This window comes from Silurus aristotelis (assembly GCF_946808225.1).
Source record: "Silurus aristotelis genome assembly, chromosome: 11".
NCBI classification, from domain to species: Eukaryota; Metazoa; Chordata; class Actinopteri; order Siluriformes; family Siluridae; genus Silurus; species Silurus aristotelis.
This window is the reverse complement of record NC_139584.1, coordinates 11,797,183-11,823,257: the sequence shown is the minus strand read 5'-3', so window position 1 is coordinate 11,823,257 and position 26,075 is coordinate 11,797,183. Positions and strand designations below refer to the sequence as shown.

Sequence of the window (26,075 nt, the reverse complement as noted above, 5' to 3'; positions counted from 1 at the left end):
CATTTAAAGTCTCATTAACATGATGTCCAGCTGACTTCCGGGTTGAAGAAGACGTCATTTGATTGGTTGTTGCTATGGAGGCGGAGCTCATTGTGACTAAAAAATCAACTGACCACTGAGAGCACGTCATTTGCTATTATGGAATTTGTTGAGCGCTGTGCGGGATTGTTTACACTAACTAGCTAGAAACGAGGACGTTTAAGTCATTGGGATGAATTTTTGATAGGGAAGATCGGTTTCCTTTAAACAAAAAAATCGCCTTTTTTTTTTGTTTCTTTCTTCGCACAGCTGCTAATTCCACCAGCTCTTTGTGTCTTTGTGTGGTTTGTTTTTGTTGAGCACAGACGGAGACAGACAGAGGGTTTCTCCGGGCTTTCGACGTACGTTAAAGTGTCACAAAATCGTGTAAGGAGCATAAAAAGTACTGCCATTTCGCATTTCATATCTGTAAAGTGAGGTGTTTGGCGGAGTTGAAGAGGAAGATGGGTAATTGTTTAAAGTCTCTTGCTTCGGATGACATTTCTTTGCTTCATGAGTCGCAGTCAGACAGAGCCATTTTCGGCGACGGCACTGATCCGGACCAGGAACCGCCACCGCCTTACCAGGTAAGAGGCCTTACTCGGGAGAGTCGGGTTATTAGGAAATGGAGGGTTTGTTTGAACACCCAGCTGCTAAACTGTTTTCTGTGCTCCGTATCGAGTCTACAGACGACAACTCCGAGATAGTCGGAAGTAACGGGTTTGCTAGCACCCGTGTTCAAGAGGCGAGCTTTTTGTTCAACATGATATCACAATGTTACAACACAAAGCACGTCATGTAGAGAAGAAAACATTTGAGCTACTGATATTGATGTTACATCTTTGATTATTGCTTATATTGTGCCCAAGTTCCTTGTGTTGTTGTGTAGTAGCTCCAACCAGGCTAGCTGAGTAATTCTCTTTGTCTGCGGACGGACAAGGTGTTTAAACTTGGCACACTTTCTAAACCGGCCATTTCACTGCCTCAGTCTTGTCTCATTTTCCTCGATTCCTCGCCTATTAATTCACCAGGCTTTTTAAAACACCCGGAAACTACTAACTACTCCCTTTTGTTGTGGGCTTTATGATTGTTTTTTGGTTAATCCCCGTATGTGCTTCCTATATTCTTTTATCAGAAGTACAGAGACATACAGTGACTCCCTGTCAGAAAAGTACCTACAGCCACCAACCAAAGTAGTAGGAAATGTACAATATTTCTTTACCAGAGATGCCCAAACTACCCAAATACCCAAATTTCATTTCATTTGGCCCTTTTCATGTATGAGAAGATAAAAAAGGGGGACCAGCTTCACGTGTCTCATTAGAGGTCACTGAATAGCTGCATTAGGTATTAAACTGTGTTGTACAATAAATCGGATTGTTTCTGATTGACTTTCTGTTCATTTTAAAATGTTAAATTATAAATCAGATGAGTAACTTTCATCTTAATATAATGATATAGTGCATCATTTATTTTTGGCCCACAGTCCTCAATCATTTAGATTTTTGGCCCTTCATAGGAAAAGGTTTGGGCACCTCTGCTCTGAAGAAACAATCAACCATGAAACATGTGAAGTATTTCAGTGTTGGAATGTTTGGCATGTGGTTTTTTGTTGTTGTTGTTGTTGTTTGTTTCTTTGTTTTTTATAATGGTGTTGTTAGGTTGTTGTTTGTTGTTGTGTCTTTGTTGTTTCAGTTAGTGCTTGTGTGCCTCAGTGATGTCAGGGGTCCAGTGGTGTTCAATTATTTTCTATCATCTCAAACATAAAATATAGTTGGATTATTTCCAAACAAAAGAAGAAAATTTGCAATAGTAGTTACTAATGTTTTAGCGTCATATTAACGGGAGTGATTACAATGTCTCTGTGTGCAGTGCAGCTATACATCTCAGTTGTGCTGAGTTACAGCAGAGCCTCTGGCTCTTCATCCGCATTATGAAAAGCACAAGGTGTTGCTGGTGGTATTAGAATGAGAGTCAAAGCTTTAGAACGTGATCTGTTTGAGCACATTGTTCATATGAGGAGGTGAACATTTATGCTTAGCACAGTGTGAGAAAATAGAATGGCACAATTTTCAGATACAACTAGTTTAGCTTACATGTGTTATGGCCAGTATATTTTATTGGCTTGGCTCCTAAGAGTTTAATCACTTTTGTGCAGCCACTGCTGGTTTAGTACCGGCTGCATATCAGTGAACTGGTGCTTGTGTGATTAGTCTAAGCCACAATTCAGCCAAATACACTGCTGGACATTTGAAAATTCTGTAAGAATAATAAATGCGAAAAACAAAACGATAGATTCCAAATTTATAAAAACTGTTCACTTTCAGTAACAAACACGTTTTTTTTACAAACCGATTGCTTATGCTAGTAAATACTATAAAAACTACAATATTGCTTACCAATCAGCTTTGAGAACTATATGGCAACCAAAATACTAAATACATGTGAATTAGCATTAGCATGATCTCAAACCTGATTTGCCATTTCAATTTTGTTCTGTTTTCAAATGGATTGCGCTGCCACCGTCACTTATACATTTGTAACCAGAACTATTGAGACCCTTTAACGTTACCTAGATATTCATAAAAAAAATAGTATTTATATAGAAAGTATAAAAACAGTATTGTGTTTTCCTTGTTTGAAAACTCATTGCTGGCAGTTCGGTATTATCGCTAAAAATCTTTATACATAATCTCAGTTTTTGTGTTTTTGCACACTGAGAATGGAAAAATGAAAGAGGAAGGAAAAAAAATTGCCTGACAATTTATGAAACAGGATTCTGGAAAAGCATGGACAATTTTAAGTCTATCTTTAGAGATTTTCATTTTCCTGTGTTCACTGTATGTTATGGTATTGATGAGTTTGCAGCTTATGGCACTGAAGATAACGACTATAATGATTTGATTAGACTTTGCAAGTAAGGTTTTGTTTGAATTTTGGACAAAGAACCATGACCAATTTTGAAACTAATTCAATTACAGCAGTGTCTGCTCACCCTACCTGTTGCAATTTGACTGAAAGGGGGCACGATGGTTGGAAACCATGAATGACCACGCTGTTGACACTGAGACTGGGTCAAAAAGCTAGAATGGAGTTGTCAAAAGCCTACCTGGGAAAGAATGATACTTTTCCTTGTGGAATAATGCCCTGTGGATTATTTGAAAATGAAATGAGACTTTTTGATCAAACCTGGCGGTGGTTCGTGGAGTTTTTGGGGTATTCTTTGCTGCTTCTGTAGACTGGTAATGTATTTTGAAGCTACCTTTTGCAGTGAATCTAATTAGTTTAGAGCAATTAGTGAGAAAACTGGCAAGATTGTCTGTAAATGTGAACACATGCAAAAACTTGAAAGTCTTAAAAGTAAGTGTAATGAATTTTCTTTGCCTTTATTGAATGATCGATTTTAGTGGAATTTTTCACACTTTTATTTGCAGCTGTGAAATGGTCTAGTTATTACCTAAACATTTTAATTAAAAGGATACATTTGGTCCCTCTACAAGCTAGATTTCTACAATGGTAGTAGTCGTTTTTACAAATATACAAACGCCTTCTTATTTTGATATGATATCAAGATATATGTGATGCTATGTTTTCGACATCATTTTTTTTTTGTCTAGTAATATTATGTTGGCGTATTGCTTCAATAACTGCTTGAGCATGAGCTACTCATGGTGAAATAAGAAATCACCTTTGAGGTGTTAGACAGCAAGACAGAAAATATTTGTTATCTTTTCTAAGAAAAAAAGTTGCATGTCAAGGTTTTTTTAATAATCATTTATTTAGAATTTGGACTGACTGACAGATGAAAATCTTTGTCTATGCTCTTACATCAAAATCTTGTAGGTCTTATTTTTTGAGACTTCTGATCTAATGTGGCTGGAGTTTGAAAACTGCCTGTATTCTGCATTTCAAGGTCTGTAAAATGGTGTTTTGCGAGCTACACTTAAGTCAAACAAGGAAACAAGGAAAGGTTTGGCACTGTGGTGTAGCAGCAGATAAGCCAACATTTTGTGCTTCGGTTTTGATGATGGAGAAGTTATTTTATATAAGACTTCCCCACTGCTGTTTCTTCATGCACTTTGTCTAATAACATGCATAACCTACTAAAGGTAACTCTGTGGTATTTGAGAAAGAAACACTGTTCATAATTCGGTGCTTTCCCATAAGGACTGGCCTCTTTCCTGCTTAGTATAAGAGTAATAATTGTAAGCTAAGGCCTGTGAATGAGATGGAGGAGTGAAAATGCAGGAAAGTGGACAGCGTACAGACAGGGCTGCTGCTTCGTGCAGTATCCTGACAGCAGTGTTTAACAGAAGCCTTCTTTTGGCTGTATGCTAGGAGGTCTGTTTGATCCGTGTGGCGCAGACAAAGAGGGAACACAGGCCAACTCCACAACCCAAATCATTTTCAATCTCAGCACATTCCTGTGCCAGCTGCCAAGTATGCTTGACGTATTTCTTTTTTTCCCCTCCTGCCTCGTCTGGAACACTTGGAGCTTCTTAGCTTTTCGTTCAAGCTTTTTTGTTTAATATAAAGATATAAACCTTTTGTAGGAACAGAACAGGTTTTCATGTTAATAAAGATATGTCTTTTTCCAGCTCGTTCTCTGTAGACCAAAACAAAGTCTATGACCTCACCAATGAACTCCCAGGATGCTGTCTGTGTTAGATCCATATGTTTCAGACTTTCCCAGCTGTCTAAATGAAGTGAAGCCTTTCACAATTCTAGTACAAAAAAAGAAAAAAAGAACAGCACAGCAGGAGGAAAGGAGTCTCTGTTAGTGGCCATTTGCTTACTGGACTACTCAGGCTTTCTGAATCCTGCCATGTTCAGCAGTGCAAATAGAGGCCTGTTCCAACTCAGTACACACTTCTCTAGCTTCACATCAACTCTTCTAAAGCCTCAATTGGCAAATAAGTAACAGACTGTGAGAGACGGTTACTGAAGCAGTATTGTATTGATGTGACAAGGATTTTGTGGGAGGGAAGTTGTTAGGGAAGAAGTATTTGGAAAGCAGTTGGCTGGAAATGCTGACTCATTTCAGCAGACTGGGCATAGGAGGCAAAGTGTAATTGTGAGTCTGAGAGGGAACATGAATGTGTGTCAAAAGGATTGTTAGAAATGACAGCGCCTCCCTATAGGCTTACAAATGACCCCCCACCCCCTCCTCCTCTTCCCTTATCATATTGATTGCATCCTTACTGGCCAGTCTCCAGCTGCCTGTTTTTTTTTGTTTTTTTTGTTTTTTTTGATTGGCCTGCAGTGCACTCGTCTGCCTGTCCCTCCCTCCCTTTTTTTTTTACTTTCTTTTTCAGAGAACAAGAAGCTGTGTGGGTGTGAGACACAGCTCAGCTAAGCGTGGCACGCTGGCTATAATCAAGCCAAAAAGCCCCTCTCTCGCTGCAGGCTTGTTTACTTTTCCCTTCCCTTGCTCACTACCTTATGGCGCAGCCTGTCTTTGATTTTCTTCACTTTTCAAGACAGTAAATGCATATATCCATGTTTACGAAGAGCAAAGAAGTTAAGCCTCATTTAGATCGGGTATTGTGATTAAAAAAACTGGACAGTCGAGACAGCTGGCACTTCACACATTGCATTTTCCTGTCATTTTCATGCGTCGCATGCAAGCACTTGATTAAAAAACAAGCTCTTCTACAGAGCTACAATGAACCGCATCGCACAAGACTACAAACGTATAGCGTGTTCTGTTGTACATCATACCTGCAGGTTTTATGTCAGCGTTGCTGTGGTATCGCTATTCAGTTTGTCCAACGGGCAGTTTTATGCTCATGCTTAAAGAATATCCGTTTGTTGTTTTCTAACTTATTCATTCACTAAATATCTCTACCAATAGGATTCCAGTGCAGCTGTCCAACGGTGGAATAAAAACAACCATACTTAGCACCTGCCACATAATACTAATATATTAGACCAGTATCATGATTATCCCTATAAATGTAGCTTACGGTCATATTTGAGAAAGCAGTGATGCTTCTAATAAATATTCTAAATACACATAAATAAACCAACCCATTTATGCACGTGTTATTATCTCTTTGTTGTTCATGTTGTCTTATCTGGTGCGCACGAGTTCATATTTTGATTTCTTAACTAAAAGTGTATGTATTCCTCAAACAGTTTAATATTGGATATAGGAAAATATCACCATCTGCAAATTATGGTTTGGGAAACCTGGTTATTTTCATCATATTCACTATAAAGCGCATACCAGTCCCCAAAACTCCTATTCTTAGTGTATGGAACAATGTTACTGTGTCCTGATTTATCACCAGCATCCAGGAAATGAAAACATCGCTACAACCCACAAGTGTCAGAGTATTTATTGCTTCTTTGGTATTTTAATATATTTATATAAAAAATCTTTCTGATATGAAATATCTTGCTGAGCAATAGATTCCCTTTACAAGTCCCTCTGTCATTCTTGCTATCAAATACAACCTGTATATTTAATCAACCGATTCCGAATTAAACTGCAAATCAAAACGAAAGCAATATTTGAACATGGCGTTTGGGTGCGGGGAAAGACTGAAACGTTGCAAGTGTAGTTGTATATGAGGCAGGTGAACTTATTTATCACCCAACATCTGTTTAGTTTTTCTTAATGAATTAAAACCTATTTAGAAATGTACAATTTATATAATTATTAGTGAGCCGTGGCAGCAGTGGCAATGCTAAGATTATAAATTAAACTTAAAACTAAGAAGAGTCATGTTGATTTATACTGACTAGGGATTGGTAGCATGTGTTTGAATCGCTGAGAGAGGAGATTATATGTAGCTCTAATGTCTCTGTCGATGTCCCTGGTAATAAAGCATTATTCTTGTGTCCTAGAGAAAAGTCTTACTGGCTACAATTTATAATGTTTTAAAATTTGTTATTAGCAAGTATCTCTTGATGCAGTAACAAAAATCCATCTGTTAAAGCCATTAAAGTTTGGTACAGACCCTGCTGGAACTAGACTCGTGCTCCTCAGGTGTATTAGTTAGACGGGTACCAACACGAACTATTGCTGAAACTGTATGTGCCTGTTCATTAGAAAAACAGTCACAAAGTCCTAATTCATCATGTGTTGTTACAAGTTGTGGGTTTGTCACCTTGCTGACATGCGGCTGAATCCGCTACTGTTTGTTTAACTTTCTCAGATAAAGACCCCCTGTTTCACTTCTCTGCTGCATATGCGTGTATGAGCAATAGAGGGGCACACATGCTGCATGCATGATATTATCTGAGAATGTTTGCTGTATTGTGTGTTGAATTTCCTTAAAATTGAAGTGTGTAGTAACTTCCTTAAATATTTAGAATTTGCTATATATGAGCAGTTAACAGGCTTTTATTAGAGGTATTAGCTTTTATTCAGATGAGACCCTGCTAAAATGTAGCGATTAAACTCCGGTTTTCAGGTTCGTTCCTTTACAGACTCGTCAGTTATTAGTTTTCTTGTCTTTATCATATGATATCTATAGGCAGGATCTTCAGGTGTGAGCTCTTTTGAGCAAGTGTGAGTAACTCGGAATAAGCCCGAGGCTTCACTTTAACAGGTAACGACACTTTCTGAGAAGCTCGATTTTCCGTGTAGGTCTGTGTCATCTGGCTGTATGCTAAATCTGAATCATGCTCTGATTTTGCATTGGTCTGCCCCACACACACACACACACACACACACACAGAGGAATGTGGCTGATGTCACGTTCATTGTCTGACTGTAGTGCAAATGGAGGTGGGGGGATTCAAGACGGCACTCTTTGTCTACACCATGTCCGGCCCAGACGAGAAAGATCTCCGCCTCTTCATTGCAATGTAGACCCTCTCTCATTTCAACCCCTCTGCCCCCACCCCCTATTCTTAAACACACTACCACCCATTGTTTCAGTGGGACAATTTGTCCATTTCTTTTTTAGGTTCAGGAGATGAGCTGAAATGAAAACTGTCTCAGAACTAAATAAGTAAGAGCTTGTGTGACCCAGGAGGGTCTCAGTGCCTTCCTACCCCATGATTAAGTAATAGAGAGGTGTCAGTTGCGAGACGCCTGTAAGAGATCATGTTCTTGTCCTGGTCCTTACATTTGTCCACTTATTTACACACACACACACACCTGTGGGACAAAAATGCTGATCAATGCTGTAGTGTGTATGCATGCACCTGTCATACAGCTGTCAGTAACATTAAGCCTGCACTCTCCTCTCTGTCTACCAAACACACTGCCATCTTTCTTTTTTTCTCCAGCTGCTTTTGGCCATTTCAGCTAAATCCTGCCACGTGTTCCAAGGTCATGGGGTCTACTGTTCTGGCGGGCACGGACTATTTTTACAGTGTCTATTTGTAACCTCCTGTTGGGATTGAACTGAAGAATTTCGAATGCATGTTTTTGAGTGTGTAGGTTTCAGACGATTCGAATATATTAGTGGCATATCTGAGCAGTGACCAATGTGGCAATTGTGCTTTGCATGGTTTGTACTATATAATTTTATTACAGTAATGCAATCCTTGAGTTATAAGGCTTTCCTGATTAGCTGCATTATCTTTTGTTTTATGCCTTGTTCTATTTAAGTCTATGTAGAAAAATATTAATACCCTCTAAGATCAGTGCAGCTCTATCTAGCTTTCTATTTTAAATAAAAAAAAAAAAATACAAAATTGCCAGTGCTGGCATGTAATCTTGACTATAATGGTGCTTAACTTGAACAGGATGTTACATGTGTACTATTGTCCCATTTATTAGTGCCTCTATTTCAGATGCAAAATGACATTAGCTTCTCAGGAATATGCCGGGGGGATCTTGGAAAGTTTTACACTTAAGCCTAAAGCATAGTGTAATAACGGTTGTGCCTGTTTATTTATATTGAGTAGTTTCTGTTCACTATCCAAATGTGTTGCCACCTGATACTTTACTGCATTATTTGTGCCGTCAGACTTCCTTGTGCGCTTCCTTGTCCTGCCAAAAGAAAATGCCAAAAGGTTTACACGTCAATAGGAGTCAAAGCGTAGACGTGCCTATACGTTTACCTACCGAAATAAAGAAGTGCCCCACAAAGGTAGTAAAACCAATGTGGTGTGTGTGTGTGTGTGTGTGTGTGTGTGTGTGTGTTTGAGCAGGTGGACTAACTTGTTTGGCTTGACGTGGCAGCATGTGATTATGGGCTGTCGTGTATGTGTCGAGTTGTATGAGAGAGGGAGAGAAGGAACCTGATCTCCTGACTTTTGATCTGATCTATGATCCTCGGAAACTATAGTTCACTCGCGGCCCTTCAGCTTCTGGACGAGCTCTCAGTTTTTTACTCTGTCTGTTATTAGTTCTTTTGTTCGTTCTGACGAGTTTCCAGTCAAATGTTCACACGATTATATGATGTTTGTCCTTCTTAAAATAAAATAAATTTGGGAAAAGCAAGTCAAAAAGCAAGGTTCAGGTTGAGGGATGTGTCTTTCTGAATTAGTAATTTATTTTTTTTATCTAGATAATATAGGCTTTATTTTTTTATTTATTTGACTCTATCGCAACAGACAAACATTTATGTCATAATTATTTGAAAATAGACAGTATTGTAAAACTTCAGCAAGGATACAGTTGTCAAGCAGGTTACCAGAGATAAGTTAAACATTTCGAAATCTTTAAGCTTCTACCATTTACGTTCCTCGCGTTTGAAATCGATATGATGTAGAAATAAAATTGCAGCGTTGGCGAGGTTTTTGCTATTTCACCACCCCCCCCTGGCTGTAGAGAATGCTGAGTAAGCATCTGTTTGAAAGCAGCCATTCTGTTCACCTCACTTTGTCTCTCACAGATAAGCTGTTTCTCAGTCTGGCTCTTTTGCAATGAATTTTGAGCAACTGTTCTAGATTTGGGATGAGGCTGGGCTTAAATGAAATATTGCCCCCTAGTGGACTAGTCTGTAACTTCCTTTTCAATATGAAGATGCTTACTAATAACCATAGTCCACTTCATTACTGAAATCTGATTTCATGAACATTATTACTCACTTTTACATTTGGGTTACACAGACAGCAAATTTAGAGTGTTGTTTGTTTTGTAAGGGCACTGATGTGAGGTGTCATGCTTGTCATTGGAATACAGTGTAATATATAATCATTTGTGTGGTTGTGTGTTTAGGAGCAGATCCATGTACCCGTGTACCACCCCACTCCAAGTCAGACCCGGTTGGCGACGCAGCTGACCGAGGAAGAGCAAGTGCGCATTGCACAGAGGATCGGCCTCATTCAGCACTTGCCCAAAGGGGTTTTTGACCCCGGCAGTGACGGCAGCGAGAAGAAAATACGAGAGTAAGTAGTTAGTAGGTTTTATTTGTTTGTTGTATTTGAGAAACTCTGAGGAGGAAACCATTTTAGAATATTTTAGTTATTTAGTCATAACTGAGCAGCCTGCGACATAAAATTAAAATACAAGCCTTTGCTTGATAAATGAAGTATCTGAATTTACTGTGTTTCCTGCTTTCTGTGTAGGTGTGTGATCTGCATGCTGGATTTTGTGTATGGGGATCCGATCCGGTTCCTGCCTTGCATGCACATCTACCATATGGATTGCATCGATGACTGGCTGATGCGCTCCTTTACCTGCCCCTCCTGTATGGAGCCTGTGGATGCTGCACTTCTCTCGTCCTACGAAACCAACTGAACTTTTTTGCCTACATACACATACATTTTTGGAATATAGGCAGGGGACAGGTCAGAGTTATTTCTCATAGCACTATGGTATAGTGCAGGACAGTTTCCATCCTGGGTTGTCCTGCTGGACAGGGAAACCTGCAGGAGCCACACAACTGAGACTCTTTACAACATCCTTGTAACCCGGACCATTGTGATGTGCCACCCCTTACACTGGAAAGCAGAAAGCGGTTAAAAAGAACTGATAGGAGTGGAAAATGTGTTTTGTGTTTCCATCCCTCTCTTTGGATGTAATACATTGGGGGTGTGAATAAAAAAAAAAACAAAACAAAAAAAACAAAGATGAAACATGCTTGCACCTAAATTACAAGTAGTGAAATTTGCACTTTTCTGAGACCCCTTTCCCCACAAAGCCTTGTTCTACAAGTAAGGGCATGTACAGCTCATTGAACTAATTCCATTCAGCTCCCAGTCTCTAGGTTTCCTGTTAAGCGTACTAACTGTATCCAGTTGTGGGACATGCTTTAGTAGAAGCTGGGAAGTAGAACCCTTAGGCTGAGAATTTTTTTTGTTTTGTTATTGGGGATGGATTACAATATACAGTCCAGTCTAACAAACTTGACTGTGACTTTTGAAATGTAACTGTGAATTGAATGTGCAGACTGATGCTTTAATTTGATGGTGTGTGTGCATTTTTATATATATATATACTTCTCAAAAATTAAAGGAACACTTTTTGATCGGAGTATAGCATCAGGAAAAAGGGTTACAGGTGGAGGCCACTGACATGTTTTACCTCTTTATTCTTTTCTGACTGTTTTCCACCACTTTGCATTTGGCAAGAGTCAGTGTCACTACTGGAGGCAATACCTGGACCCTACAGAGGTTGCACAGGCGGTCCAGAATGGTTTACCAATACATGCCATTGCCAGAAAGTTTGCTGTGTCTCCCAGTACAGTCTCAAGAGCATGGAGGAGGTTCCAGAAGACAGACAGTTAGTCTAGGAGAGCCGGACAGGGCCGTAAAAGGTCCTTAACCCATCCGCAGCACCCGTATCTGCTCATTTGTGCAATGAAGAACAGGAGGAGCACTTCCAGAGCACTACAAAATGACCTTCAACAGGCCACTGGTATGAATGTTTCTGATTATTTGGTCAGAAACAGACTTCATGAGGGTGGCCTGAGGAATCAACATCCTCTAGTGGGCCCTTTGCTCAATGCTTGACATCATAGAGCTTGACTGGCATTTGCCGTAACACCAGAATTGGCAGGTGTGCCAGTGGTGTACTGATATGGACTGGGTAATCTGTTAGTCAGCCTGCCGCATCACGTTTGTGGGGTTGTCTCTGAATTCAGCCCTCTGTAGGTGGATACTTTTAATTTCCATTAAATGTTGTGGGATCCTTTCATTCCTAACAGATTACCCAGTATATATCAGTATAGGTATCTGCCCTGAGTTTTTTCCGATTGATATCTGATGTGCTTTTTATACACGTGTTCCTTTAATTTTTGTTGAGCTGTGTGTATGTGTGTATATGTATGTATACAGTAATCCCCCGCGATAAACGAAAAACCGTGATAAACGGGCGCCACCCCAAAAATGCTATTTAATGTAAACAGTACTGTATTAACATTTTACTTCATTTTATAATTAATAATTACATTTTTATTAGAGTTTTATTATTTCAACATATAGGGAATTGGTTTTATGGAGTTATACGTTTTTTTAGTCTATCGTGCTATCTGCAAGAGACCGGGAAAATCAGCCAAACAAATTGGTTATGTGACAAATGCAATTCCTCAATAAACATGGGGTGTGAGATTCGAAACGCGGTAAAGCAAGGGATTACTATATATATATATATATATATATATATATAAAAATATATAAATATGTGCATGTACACATACCAGCCATATTGGATCAAGAATTTAGGATTTCTAGCCCTTTTTATAACTAGTTGCTTTAGGTGGACAGGTTATAGTTTACTCAAAAGTTTATGTACAAAGAAAATATTATTCACAAAGGAAATGCATGGTTTCATGGGTTAGCTACACCCAGTGGCTCACCATTTTATAGGCTTTTAAATAAACCATTTGAGCTATATAATTACTTTCATAAGTTTAAACAATGTTACCAGTTTACTCTTGTGGGTCAAATTATGTCCAATAGATGGAAACTTTGCATTAAGGTGGGCTTATCAGTGATACAGGTGTGATGAGATGATGCAAGATGGGCCTATCAGTGATTAAATAGGCAGAGGTTAGTGTGAGAAGAGTGAGTATTTAGTGTAATGAGCTATTTATCGTGATTTTTATTTTTTTTTTTACATTTTTTTTATTATTATTTTTTTTAATTAAGTATACTGCAACATTTCCTATTCATGCTTTCTAGCTCCTCCTTCTGAGGAACTGATGGAAGAGTGCAAAGAAAGGAAACGAGGAAAGGAGAAATGTGGAACAAGTGTATTTGCCCACGATCATGAGTTTGCCCACTAATCTGTAGAGAATCCACTGATTTTATTTATTCATGGCTTGTTGCTCAGTTATATTCACCTAGATGTAGATGTCTAGGGAACAAATTCATAAATTTGCTTTGGTGTAACAATACTGGATGTGTTCATCACATGCTGAAATGTTTATATTTTAGCCTCAGTATATGAATCTTATTGTTTGAATGTTTATGAAATGGAGAAGTGATGCTCTGTTGGTTGCATGGGATAGCTCAAACCACAAAGCCTCTATTTCCTTTTTGTATGCCTGTATCCAGTACTGCCACATTCAGACACTGTAAAAGTGTTTGAAGTTAAAAGCATGCTTTGAAACCTTAAAACATTTCCTGCTTTACTGGTAGGCCAAATAGTTGAAACCATCTTTTAGAATTCGGTATTGGGGATAAAATGCATCATGCAGAATGACGGCGTCTATATAAATCCTACCAAACACCTTAAAATGTACCTATCCTGAAAAAGTGTTTTGCTAAAGCGGTTTATGAGTCTATCACAGCCAAATGGTGGCGTGTTCTTAGCTGTTCTAATGGATCACTTTTCCTGTGTCTGAATGAGTATTGAGTTGAGAATTATTTATTAAGAATGAAGGCAAACACAATTAAAATCTGAGAGAGTTCTATAAGAACTTAGAGCATATAGTGAACACTATGAATGGTATCCTAACATTCATTTATTTTATTCAATCAAAGGACCAAACATCTTGATTATAATTGGGCAACGAGTCCTGTATGATTAGTCCATTATAGCTGTCTGTCACCAGCCAGTTACATACAAGCTGCATGTCAAGTTTTTTTTTGTGTGTGTGTATTAATATATTGTCTCAAAATACAGTAAAGACTCTCAAGCACTGCTCTGTAGTGCTGTTAGATTAGCTCAGCATTTTGTTTTCTTTCCTTTTGCGTCTATATTTTTCTTTTAATTATACTACAGCTTGTCTATTTACCAGAACCAAATAATTTATTTAAATGTAAGAGCAGTAATGTAATTCAGTTGTGGCACTGGGTTGGAGCGTTTTTGTTTGTTTTTTTTTTTGCTATGAGCATTAATAATCATTCAAGAATAAGTTGTAATTATTAGGATTTTTTTTAAAGTATGGAAATGTTGTAGTGTTTGAAGTTTGTTGTTTGTTAGTCAGCGATTACTAGGTGCAATAAAAAGCTGGTGTGCATTAAAAAGCCCTTTTTGCCCAATCTAAACCTTGTCATCCATAATTGGCTAAACCTACACCATAATTACTCAATCCGGAAATGAGTGCAGTTATCACGTGATAAACCGTCACCTTTTTTTTCTTTTTTTTCTTTTTTTTTTGCAGTGTCGTGTGTTGTTTTTTTTTATTCTTATTTCTGTGTGCATCTGGATTCATGTTAAACCATATACATTACACTTTTGTTGTTATTGTTGTAAATATAGATTATTTTATGACTAATCTTTTAATCAAATGTTCATTAAGCATTACCATAAAGAGTGCAAATCTATATGACTTTTTTAAGAAGTGATTTTACGCTGAAAAAAAATAAAAAAGGAAAGTTGGACTCATTACCATGGTTCTGGTTTAACCAGCAGCAGAAAGCAGTACTTCCTTTGAACTCTATACTGTGTCCCCATCTGACCCTTTTTTTGTTGTTGTTAAAAAAAAAAGCCAAATTGAAATCTGAATGATATAGACATAGAATGACAAAATTCAATTCACCTTTTTATCTGAACTGTCCCTTGATATTCTTGTTTTGTTCAGGTATAAACCCTTCCAAATTTCTTCTATAGTCGATGCACAAAAGACACGTTCTATTTTTCTAACTGTGGTGTTGTCAGTTCTGTTAAAGATGGTCATTGTCATGCTGAAGGAAGTGGAACCTGATTATATGTGCTGTTTCTCTGCTCATGAGATAGGGGTTTTCTTTGTCCTGCTCCAAACTCCATCCCTAAATCTCCCCAAACGTGTAAACAAACCCGAAACACAAATGTGGCTGCTATTAAATTTTAGTTTTTCCATTTTTGTCCTTTTCTTGAGCATGAGCAAATATGTGGGTATGTGTGCGGTTTTGATGTGTTCATTCCTTATTAATGGCCAGTTAAATGTAGACTCAAGTTTCTGCAACCTATGGAATGTGGGTCCATGTTTCTCAGAAATAATCAATCACTGAGTGTTCTAATACTCTAGTCATTTACATGAGCACATTGCTGCGTCACCTAATTCATGCCTACTTCAAGTAACAGGTTCGTTCATCTGGTCGCTTATGCAAAATAAAATTTCCTTATTTTCCCGAGCATGTTTTGTTCTGTTTCTTCACACAGCAGTTGAGCAATGTGTTGTTTCCTGGAGCTCTGAGATTGGCATCAGGAGGGCAGAGGAACAAAAGTGAGACCAACAACACTGCTGCATAGACCTCGGCTTGCTTTCACAAGGCGCACACGCATCGCTACCACTGTAGAATAAAAACAATTCTAAACAAACAATAAAAACTGTATATGTGTGTGTGTGTGTGTATATAGATAGATAGATAGATAGATAGATAGATAGATAGATAGATAGATAGATAGATAGATAGATAGATAGATAGATAGAGGGAGATAGAGATAGATATGACACACAAATCTATTGCATTTAAGCCTTCCTGTCATCTAAAGTGTGTGTGTGTATGTATGTATGTATAATATATATATATATATATATATATATATATATATATATATATACACATACACACACACATGTATTGCATATGTTTACTAGAAAAGCATTTATTTGATTAATGTTACAGCGATGTGCATTTCATGTGATTGCTATGTAAACGGCTCTTCTTTACGGCATTGGTCAGTTTCTGTTATGATTTAAACTTGTTCTTGCCTCTAACTGTAGTAGCCTGTAACATTCACTAGATGGAGATGGGTGTGCTGTTATACTGCTTTCTGCTGAGGTGTTTTTGATGTTTAGATCCATTTCCTGCCTTTTTTTCTTCATCCAATCCATTCATTGTGGGAGTGCAGCTGCAAAGGAGTCTTATTTTTTATTTGCATATTGTTTTTTAAAGAAAGAAAGAAAAAAAAAAAAAAAAAAAAGCCTCTCTTGATGCTAGCAGTCTGACCTATGATCTGACTGCCATCTTGTTAGGTTGACTGTTTCAGTTCAACCCCCTTCCAGAATCAGTGCCACCATATTTGATCCTTTTGGCAAAGTAACATCCAATATAATTGTTGTCAGACCTGTGATGGGATGATGGAAGAGAATCTTATACTGACATCGAGTTGCCTTTTTTTTTTTGCCACAATTACTTTATCACAGGGCCTATATTATCTCATTACTAGGTTAATGATAATAATATGATTAGAGTAACATCAGAAAGCCTATTCATTAATCTTCCTCTACACTGCATGCAAAATCACATGGCATCTCTTCACATTAATGTCCTTTTGGAGTTGTATACTTTGGTTTTGCTCATTCATCTACAAGAGCATTAGTGAGGTCAGGGTGACAAGGCTTGAGATTTATGATAGCTCAGTGGTTAAAGCACTGTGATACTAATCGGAAGGCTGGGGGGTTCAAGCCTCGGTATCGCCAAGCTGCATCATGCTGTATCGTGGCTGAACCTGCGCTCTGACCCCAGCTTCTGAACAAGCAAAGAAAAAGATTTCACAGTAATGTATATGTGACATAAAGGCTATTCTTCTTCTACAATATTCACCCCAAATGTGGTCACATGGGTTAAGGTCAGGACTCTATGCAGTCTCCAAAGTTCTTCCACTCCATCTTCTGTCTTTACAGAAGTTACTTTCACAAAGGCATTGCCATGCTGGAACAAGTTTTGGCCTCTTAGCTTCAGTGAAAGGAAATTGTAATGCTACAATAAACAAATACATCCTACACACTTGTGTGCTTCCAGCTTTGTTGCAACAGTTTGAATCAGAAACAGATTTGGTTGTGACGATTGGGTGTCCACGTATTTTTGGCCATATGTTTAACTATTTAATCAAATAATGCATCTGATACATTACAACAATATATATTTGATACATCATTAATGTATTTTGAGCTATATTGTAATATATATATATATATATATATATATATATATATATATATATATATATATATATATATATATATATATTTAAAATATAATGTTCACATGCCACATAAGCATGTGCTGTTTTTGTAAAATATTTAACACTTGCCTTTAATTACTACTACTACTGCTACTTCTACTAATAATAATAAATCGGATAAAGATAGACAGATTAAATATATATTTTTTAACATAATAAGCCAACATACCATCTGTGTCGTTGCCTCCACAGTCTTCTCTACTTGTTGCACACATGCCTGTATATAAGAGAGGAAGCACAGTACTTGAACTACTTGGTGTTCTGTCAATCGTTTGACCACAATTGACTCTGGGATGAAGCAGGCACATGTGCGGTCTCTACAGTCTTTAGAGATTATTAACTGTGTTAATTGTGCAATACTTTACCAACTCATAGCTACTTGACTGGCATATCACATTTCCCGAAACAAAGAAGGTTTTCGACTGCGTATCTGTAAGCTGAGGGAGGACGGCTCTGAAAGATAATAACCAGAGATCTTTTTAGGTCCCTAAATCATTTTACTTTGTTATCTGCAGCTAAATCTGAATTTAGGCCTATTGCAGGTCTACACTCAAGATGAACGGGAGTTGTTGTCACTTATTATATATGTATTTTAAACAAATATGCATTTTGATTACCATGGCATACTTTTTTATGTTTTTAATGTTATATCTTTTTTTTTTTTTGTACTGGAGCTTTCATAATTTTTTGAGACTTGGAGAAACATAGAGTAAATATTAAGACAAGACAAAAGAACATTGAGCAATTATGCTGAAATTGTTCCAGTAAAATTTATACCCCAAGAAAGGGGAAAATCTCCAGTTGACATCATATAAAAAGTGGAAATGAACACAAGTGTGAAACCAGATCAGTATTCAGTGAAACCAGAGCATTCTGGTTTTGAGTCAATAGAAAATAACCCCACGTTCACAAAAAGAGGGATTACACTGTGACCATAAACATTTTTTCATGGGTGGCTCCAGTGCCTATTGTATCATCAATATATAGCTTTTACATCAAAATGCTTATATCATGTTAACCATCAAGGCACATAATTACTATTATTATTACTTTTTAAAGTTTTATACGACACACTACGTCTTATGCTTATTTCTAGTAAAAAGATAAAGAGTAAGGATATAAAGGTTGTCCATTTCAGAGCACTACACAAGCAATGGTACAGTTTTTAGAAAGTGTATTGAGAAATATATAACAGTGAGCGTAAATCAAGTCATACACTTTAAATACAAAATGTTTACAAAATTAGAAATGACAAATGACCTGGTCCTTGCATGTCTGCATTAAAATCATCTTATTCATATTATAATATTATATAGGACCTCAGTTATTTTTTACAAGTATCGACAAAGTTAACTGATGTGACTGGATTATATAAATGAGACATAAAATATGAGACATGTTACAAATATATGAAGGGTCAAGTAAATACCATTTACATGAAGGATTCATCACTGTAAATATGCCAATATTTGACCAAAAACATTCGTTTCCATAACGTTTGGAAATAAAAAACGTGTTTTCTGACTAAAATATGGTTAGCCACAAGCTAACTCTAAAACTGGAGATTGTATTATAGCCAGCAAACAGTTATTATAGGAGATTTTGCCAGTTCGGGTTTCAATTAAATCAATTAATATAGTAATAACATTCACGCATATATAAAATTATGCCATAAAACTTACCATTATGAGTCTTTTTGATGGTTGATGTGTATAATAATCAGTGTTAGGACACGAGAGGTGAGAGGTCTTGTGTCTCTAAACCGATTTACCTCAGAATCCTTATCGCAACCAGGAAGAGGCTCTCTCACATCTTTATTATTACACAGACATTGTAATAAAAAAAGGCCCAGCTTCAATGCGCATTCTGTAATCATTTTTTCAGTTTCCCCGAACATCCCGTGTAGTTATATTTACTCCACAGCAGCAGAAATGGCTTGGCATTGAACGGCAGGCTGTAGCTTGATGCTAGGGTTATTTCCTCAGTCACATCTAACGGGCTTCTTCTTTTGTTTTACTTCCTTAGCCATAAACTCTCGTTGGAAAAAAAAGAATAAAAAATGATATACTCTTTTTTTTTATTTCTTTTGATTTTTAAAACGTACAAAAAAAACCCCAGCTTAATGTTTTTTAATTAGGGGTTTTAGACTATTGCCGGATATCAGATAAAAAAAGACAGTATTTTCTGACAAAATGAGCAAGTTTGCATCTGGTGCAGGATGACCACATGCTAATCTGCCTTTTTTGTTGTTTGTTTGTTTGTCATCAAAGAATGAGAGCCCAAACATTTTAATTTAGGACGGTTTTCGTTTTGTATCATAAACGAAAAAATTGATAATTTTCGCTGGTGGAATCGTGTTGTGTAAAAACAAGAGTGTGACAACTCGATTGAGGCGTCAGAAGCTTTTGATGTGATTCAGCAAAACATTCAGAACAAAACAGTGCAAACTATTTCAGTCAATACACATTATATCATCATAAAAACACGACATTTTCATTTGACACAGCTTTACTAATTCATCACCAACCAATTCCTCATGACGGATATGAATGACAATATTATTAATCACACACAGACGCGTTTAGCACGTTTTATTTCTTTATATAATGAAACAATACAGACATTAGTAACGTTCAAAAAAAGACATAATCCAAGTGAATAGATGGCATTTTGACTTGATATGCAAGGTTGGGAATCAGATCTGTTAAATTAGATGAACTGCACTGAAACTAACACAAAACAAAAAATGGAGATACTCTTTTTTTGTTTGTTGTTGTTGAAAATAATCTTAGTCTTTGGTTTTCTCTTTGGACTGTCTTTGAGAGAATATGTAGTTTGCAAAAAAAATCTAAACAAAAAAACATCAAACAAAATCAAACAAAAAAAAAAGATTCGTTCACAGTAATTCTTTTTTTTTTTTTTTTTTTTTTTTTTTACAAATAACAAAATGCTAAATTATCTACAAGCAAAAGTGCAAATTATTTAACAAACTGAAGCAACTGAAGACATTAAAAACCCCACAATTCCAATCATATAATATTCTCAGCTAATTTGATGGATATGGTTAATTTCAATCATTACTGCTTTCTGTGTGTACACACTTTTTTCTGAGTTTGTGTAGTATAACCATCCGGGGGACACATTTTGTACGTTAAGTGTGTATGCTTTAACTAAAAAATATCTTATTTTTTATCAAATTAATTGAGGTTCATAATTGCTCCTTACTCTCAGAATGGATTGGTAGTACACTGTGCATTTTCTCGTCGCTTGTGTGATACTTTCGTGTACATTATTTATCTAGAAACGTGTATATAATACATTTTGCAATACTTTTTTTCATTATATTTTGTATTTACGTTAAAACATTTGACAGAACGAACGGAAACTACAGTTTAGTACTATGTTAAATGTAAAACAGCTAAAAGAAGTGACTCTACAGTAACTTTACTTTACACTTTTCTATACACGCTCAAGGGAAATTCAAGCATTTGATGGTACCAGACACCAAAGAGAAAAAGTCCAAGTTCGTTCCTTTTATTTCTGAGAGTGAAGAAGTGACTCCTCTCCATCTACTGACGTGTTCACATTAAAAATTGATATTTAGATATCAAAATTCTAATACAAAAAAAAAATATTTTGTTGACTGATTACAACAGCAGCTTGGCCATTTTATACGTACATAATAATATTCGTTCAAGTTATTAATCTTTTTTAAATATAAAAAGAGGTAGTTAGCTGAATATAATACTACTAAACCTTCCATTCAGCATGCATTTCTTCTCTACCTCTGTCACAGCACAAACGCGGGGTCTACCTACTCGGATTGTGAAGGCACCTGCCTGTAGCTCTCTAGCCAGCGGGCCGTATCGTCTCTGTGATGTTGTGTTGCTAGTTGCACGGGCGTGAAACCCGCATGATTGGAGGAGAAAGGGTGATGGGTGTGCGGCGCCAGGAGCTCCACAGTGCCGCGGTGTCCCTCGCGCGCCGCCAAATGCAGGGGCAGGTTGCCGTCGGTGTCTCGGAGGTTTGCGTCTGCGCCGTACTGAAGAAGCACGTGGACCGTGTCCGCGTGTCCATCGCGCGCCGCGTCGTGCATCAGCGTCAGTTGTTTGCACCGGTCGCGTACATTCGGGTCCGCGCCCGCGCGCAACAGGGCCTCCGTTATCTCAGGATTACCAAGTTTCCCCACCTGCAGAATAGACACAGATATCACAGCACGTGAGGTTAAACCAGCACAAATTACACACACTGGGTGGGATGCGCAAACCTTACATATAAAACAAAACAAAAAGAATAAACTGCATTTTCCGGGTCACACCTTCCTCTGAGATAATCTTTTTGTTTAGAAGCATCTTTTTTTGTTCATGTTCACGTGAATGTTGTGTACTATATTATATGGCTATATATATATATATATATATATATATATATATATATATATATATATATATATATATATATATATATATATATATATATATATATATAAACAATATTTAAAATGCACAAGTGCAACCTATTTCAGAATAAGTAGGCTTACTATGATAGTTATTTATTTATTGTTTTACACACAGTAATGGTTCAATTCCACACATTTTTCCTAGAAAACCGGAACAAATGTCTCGACGAGTTGATCATCTTAATAACTTAAATATATGATCCCATTTGTTTTTATTTGCTGGATAAAGAAAAATGGTCAACAGGGATAATATTTTTACCTAACAAAAATTATATGAATTTATACATTTAGTTCCTAGAAATAACATTATCCATATACGATGGTAGTAATAAATGCCTATGCGACCATGACATGTAGGTTGCACCCGACTTCATCAGGAAATAAGCAGGTTTGCTTTTAGAATGTATTCTTACTTTGTTTTGTTTTTAAATGGTCCTTATTTTATTTTTTTTAACAAAAAGGGTCACTTCTTATCAAAGCAAAATGTCGGACTTTATACTTTTAGGCCTAAACTTTTTTACTTTAACCTTATAAAATTAGGTTTGCACACTTTCTGGTGGTTTTCTGGTAAACATCTATTTAAGCCTTTGCTGACTTTGGTTCAAAAAAATTACTTTGCAATAATTAAAAAAGCACCATTCGAGTTATTATTCATTGGTATATTTGTAGAAGATAATGAAAAACTCGAATGTGTGCTGTAAGAAAGCTACTTTGCTTCCAAGCTGTTAGCATAGCCTACACAAGCTGCATATTCGATGAGACGACATGCGGGATTCCCCTAAACATATGTGTCTACACATCTAGTCATTTTGAAGCTGAAACAAAACATTTGTTTAAATACTGTATATAAATATGAGTAAGAAGCAGCCCCTTATTCCATATTGTCCAGGGTTTATCAACAGAATACATGGGGTTGGACACGTGCGACCTTTCATTAATTTGATAGTAATAATAGAGCAAAATAAATGCACAATATGAACTTATAAACTAAATAAAAATATGTATATATACAATTCATGCTTTAGGCAATTATAATGATTAGGGACTGTGGTATTGAATGATCTTAATGGTTCTCTACATTATTTTAATGTAGGCCACAAACAAACTAAGCAGCCAAAATTATTTACAAATGTTTATATAAAAACCAGTGATATATTAACATTTATATGACCGTTTTAATGATTATCCGAGTGTTTTAGTGAGAAGACATGTAAAGTATTTTTAAGGATTTAGTTTCGAAACATACGGCCTTGAACTATAATTGTGCAGTCCAGCAGAACTGAACAGCCCTCAATCGGAGATATTTGATGTCAAATATTTTGTAATAAAAAATAATATAAATGAGATTAGCACATGTGATGATATTTACTATTTTTTCCTGCTGTTAGAATAGAAATGAAAAGGTGAGAAGGAAATATCTGGTCATAACAAAAAAAAAAAAGAAAGAAAAGAAAAGGAATCAGCAAATAAGGCATCTGAGATCTCGAGCTGATGTGATATTAATATTCAGTTTTTAGAGAAGCTGTTTATTTAGTTAAAGTGGTCGAGGTTTAGACTGGTGTTTAAATAAAAGTGAACAGGATACTAAAGGTTTGAGAGCCTAGATTAAAAAATGGAAGAAAAGCAGTAAGATGGAAGCATTCAGGGTTTTTAAAGCTAGATGGTTTGTGATGGTCTCCAACCTGCAGTGGTGTCCTGTCGTATTTGTTCTTGGTGTTCACGTCAATATTGCACTCAAGCAGCTTCTTGGTTTCTTCCAAGTCTCCTCTTGCAGCAGCATTGGCCAAGGTGTTTATATCTGGGGCTTCGGCCATGATCTTCACAAGATATTCAGCGTGTGAAGGAGAAGATAAAACAAAAACCCAAACAAACAGCCTCAACAGACTCAAACCCCCGTGATGTTGCTTTTGAAGAGCAACTCTGCATGTAACGCAAATCAACACGGATCTGTAGTAAATAGTCTCTTCTTCCAGCCCAACAAAAAAAAAAGATGGTGCAAAGCCAAGGTCCGCCCACCTCAGCTTTTAATATCGTCCCACTGTAGCGACCGCTCTCAGCGCGGAAAAAACAGGGATATCACGCCATCTCTATCCGAGGAGGAGGCTTTTTAGTCCCCATCAGCCGAAAACGTGCCGTACGATCACACACGAGCCAACTTCAGCATGCTCCTGCCTCCTGGTCTCTAATCCACAGCAGCCTTACTGGATCCTGGTAGGACCTGGTAGGGGTTGAATTTGCATCCACTTGATGATCTCTGTTGGGGGAAAAAAAGGAGTGCTGGATACCATCTAGAAAGCAAATCGCTCCAGATGAGATCCGAATGTCAAGTCGGAGTGACGCAGAGGCGATTAAGTATTGGCGCCCCTCAGGCAGCACTGAAAGTGCTTCAGCTTATCTGTGGGTCACAAATACACTTCAAATAGTCTGATATGCAGGTGCACGGTGTTAAAAAAGAAAAAAAAAGAAAAAAAAACCCCTGCCATCCAGTTGTTGTTCTGTAGTGCAGACAAGAGGCGATCGGTACCTTCCGAATCGCGCGTCGGAAAACGAATGAAAGAGCAAAACGAGGCTACGAGCGCCGCCGAGCTGCAGCCGTCCAATGCCTTTCAGGAGGGACGAGCTCGAAGAGTTTCGTGCAGCTTCCCGCCCATTTCAAACTGAGCCGCAGTCGGTTGAGCGTCGTTAAGCGGCAGCGGCGCTCGCGGCGAGGACTCGCGTCACGACGCGTTTTGACGCGCGCACGCTTGAGAGAGCAGGACGGCATGTAAATAACAAAGATAATAAAAACAGCTCGGTCCTGAAGCAAAAAAGAAAAACGAGTGCCTCATTGGTCCGGGCAAAAAAATAAAAAAGTGCTTGATTGGCTGTAACGCGAGCATGAGGACGCGGTGCACGCGTGGTCACGCCGCTCTCGCTACGTCACGCAGCACGGCGAATATCGTAACACCGTCCCGTGCGGAGTCAATCTGATATATCAGACCGTCCCGGGCACCTGAACGCACAAAAAGCATCATATAACCTACTGCACAACGGAGGGTCGCGGGAGCCACGTCTCAATTGTAGTTAAACCGGCAAGCTGCTTTTCAACGCACTTGACGCTGTGTGTGTGTGTGTGTGTGTGTGTGTGTGTGTGTGTGTGTGTGTGCGTGTCCGCTCCTGTTGTTTGACATCACTCATTTTTTGAAATAAAGGACTGAACTTCCGCCCACTTTGACTAACAGACGCGGAGAGGCGGGACGCGGGACTCGGAACTGTGCTACGTCAAGAAGACGTTGAGATGCGCAGCACTGTTGCCTTTCAAACTCTCAGGAAGATAAAATGTCAAGCACGAATTCACACGAAGCTCTTTTACGCCCGAGAAGCAGCAAATCATTCACCCATTGTGATTTGAGCAAAACGTCGATTTGTAATAATAATTATACATTTACATGGCAGACGAGGAAAATGGTTCAACATGCAGCTTTATAAGCAGTGTACCATACTTCAGAGTGAAATCATTACCACATATTTACACATATAACAACCAGTGTAGCATACTACACCAGAGTAAAATTATTACCATATATTTACACATATCACATCTACCATACTACACCAGAGTAAAATTATTACCATATATTTACACATATCACATCTACCATACTACACCAGAGTAAAATTATTACCATATATTTACACATATCACATCTACCATACTACACCAGAGTAAAATTATTACCATATATTTACACATATCACATCTACCATACTACACCAGAGTAAAATTATTACCATATATTTACACATATCACATCTACCATACTACACCAGAGTAAAATTATTACCATATATTTACACATATTACATCTACCATACTACACCAGAGTAAAATTATTACCATATATTTACACATATCACATCTACCATACTACACCAGAGTAAAATTATTACCATATATTTACACATATTACATCTACCATACTACACCAGAGTAAAATTATTACCATATATTTACACATATCACATCTACCATACTACACCAGAGTAAAATTTTTACCATATATTTACACATATCACATCTACCATACTACACCAGAGTAAAATTATTACCATATATTTACACATATTACATCTACCATACTACACCAGAGTAAAATTATTACCATATATTTACACATATCACATCTACCATACTACACCAGAGTAAAATTATTACCATATATTTACACATATCACATCTACCATACTACACCAGAGTAAAATTATTACCATATATTTACACATATCACATCTACCATACTACACCAGAGTAAAATTATTACCATATATTTACACATATCACATCTACCATACTACACCAGAGTAAAATTA

General features: G+C 37.3%; 2 protein-coding genes and 1 long non-coding RNA gene across 3 annotated transcripts; 1 reads left to right on the top strand and 2 right to left on the bottom strand.

Moving 5' to 3' along the window:
• The first annotated feature begins 161 nt into the window (after window positions 1–161).
• rnf11b (ring finger protein 11b) lies at window positions 162–10,997 on the top strand. Its single transcript, XM_083553599.1, has 3 exons — window positions 162–605; window positions 10,145–10,314; window positions 10,495–10,997. Exons 1-3 carry the CDS (start codon window positions 483–485, stop codon window positions 10,664–10,666), a joined length of 465 nt encoding a protein of 154 aa, XP_083409725.1. The 5' UTR covers window positions 162–482; the 3' UTR covers window positions 10,667–10,997.
• A 4,911-nt stretch (window positions 10,998–15,908) lies between these two features.
• LOC310733008 lies at window positions 15,909–17,714 on the bottom strand. Its single transcript, XR_014535610.1, has 3 exons — window positions 17,632–17,714; window positions 17,436–17,483; window positions 15,909–16,366 (listed from the first exon to the last, which is right to left on the bottom strand). It is a non-coding gene; the product is annotated as an uncharacterized lncRNA (long non-coding RNA).
• Window positions 17,715–20,024: 2,310 nt separating this feature from the next.
• Window positions 20,025–24,819, bottom strand: cdkn2c (cyclin-dependent kinase inhibitor 2C (p18, inhibits CDK4)). The gene is made up of 2 exons (XM_083553523.1): window positions 23,408–24,819; window positions 20,025–21,455 (listed from the first exon to the last, which is right to left on the bottom strand). The coding sequence occupies exons 1-2, from the start codon at window positions 23,537–23,539 to the stop codon at window positions 21,081–21,083; spliced, it is 507 nt and encodes a 168-aa protein (XP_083409649.1). The 5' UTR covers window positions 23,540–24,819; the 3' UTR covers window positions 20,025–21,080.
• Between the last annotated feature and the right edge of the window lie 1,256 nt (window positions 24,820–26,075).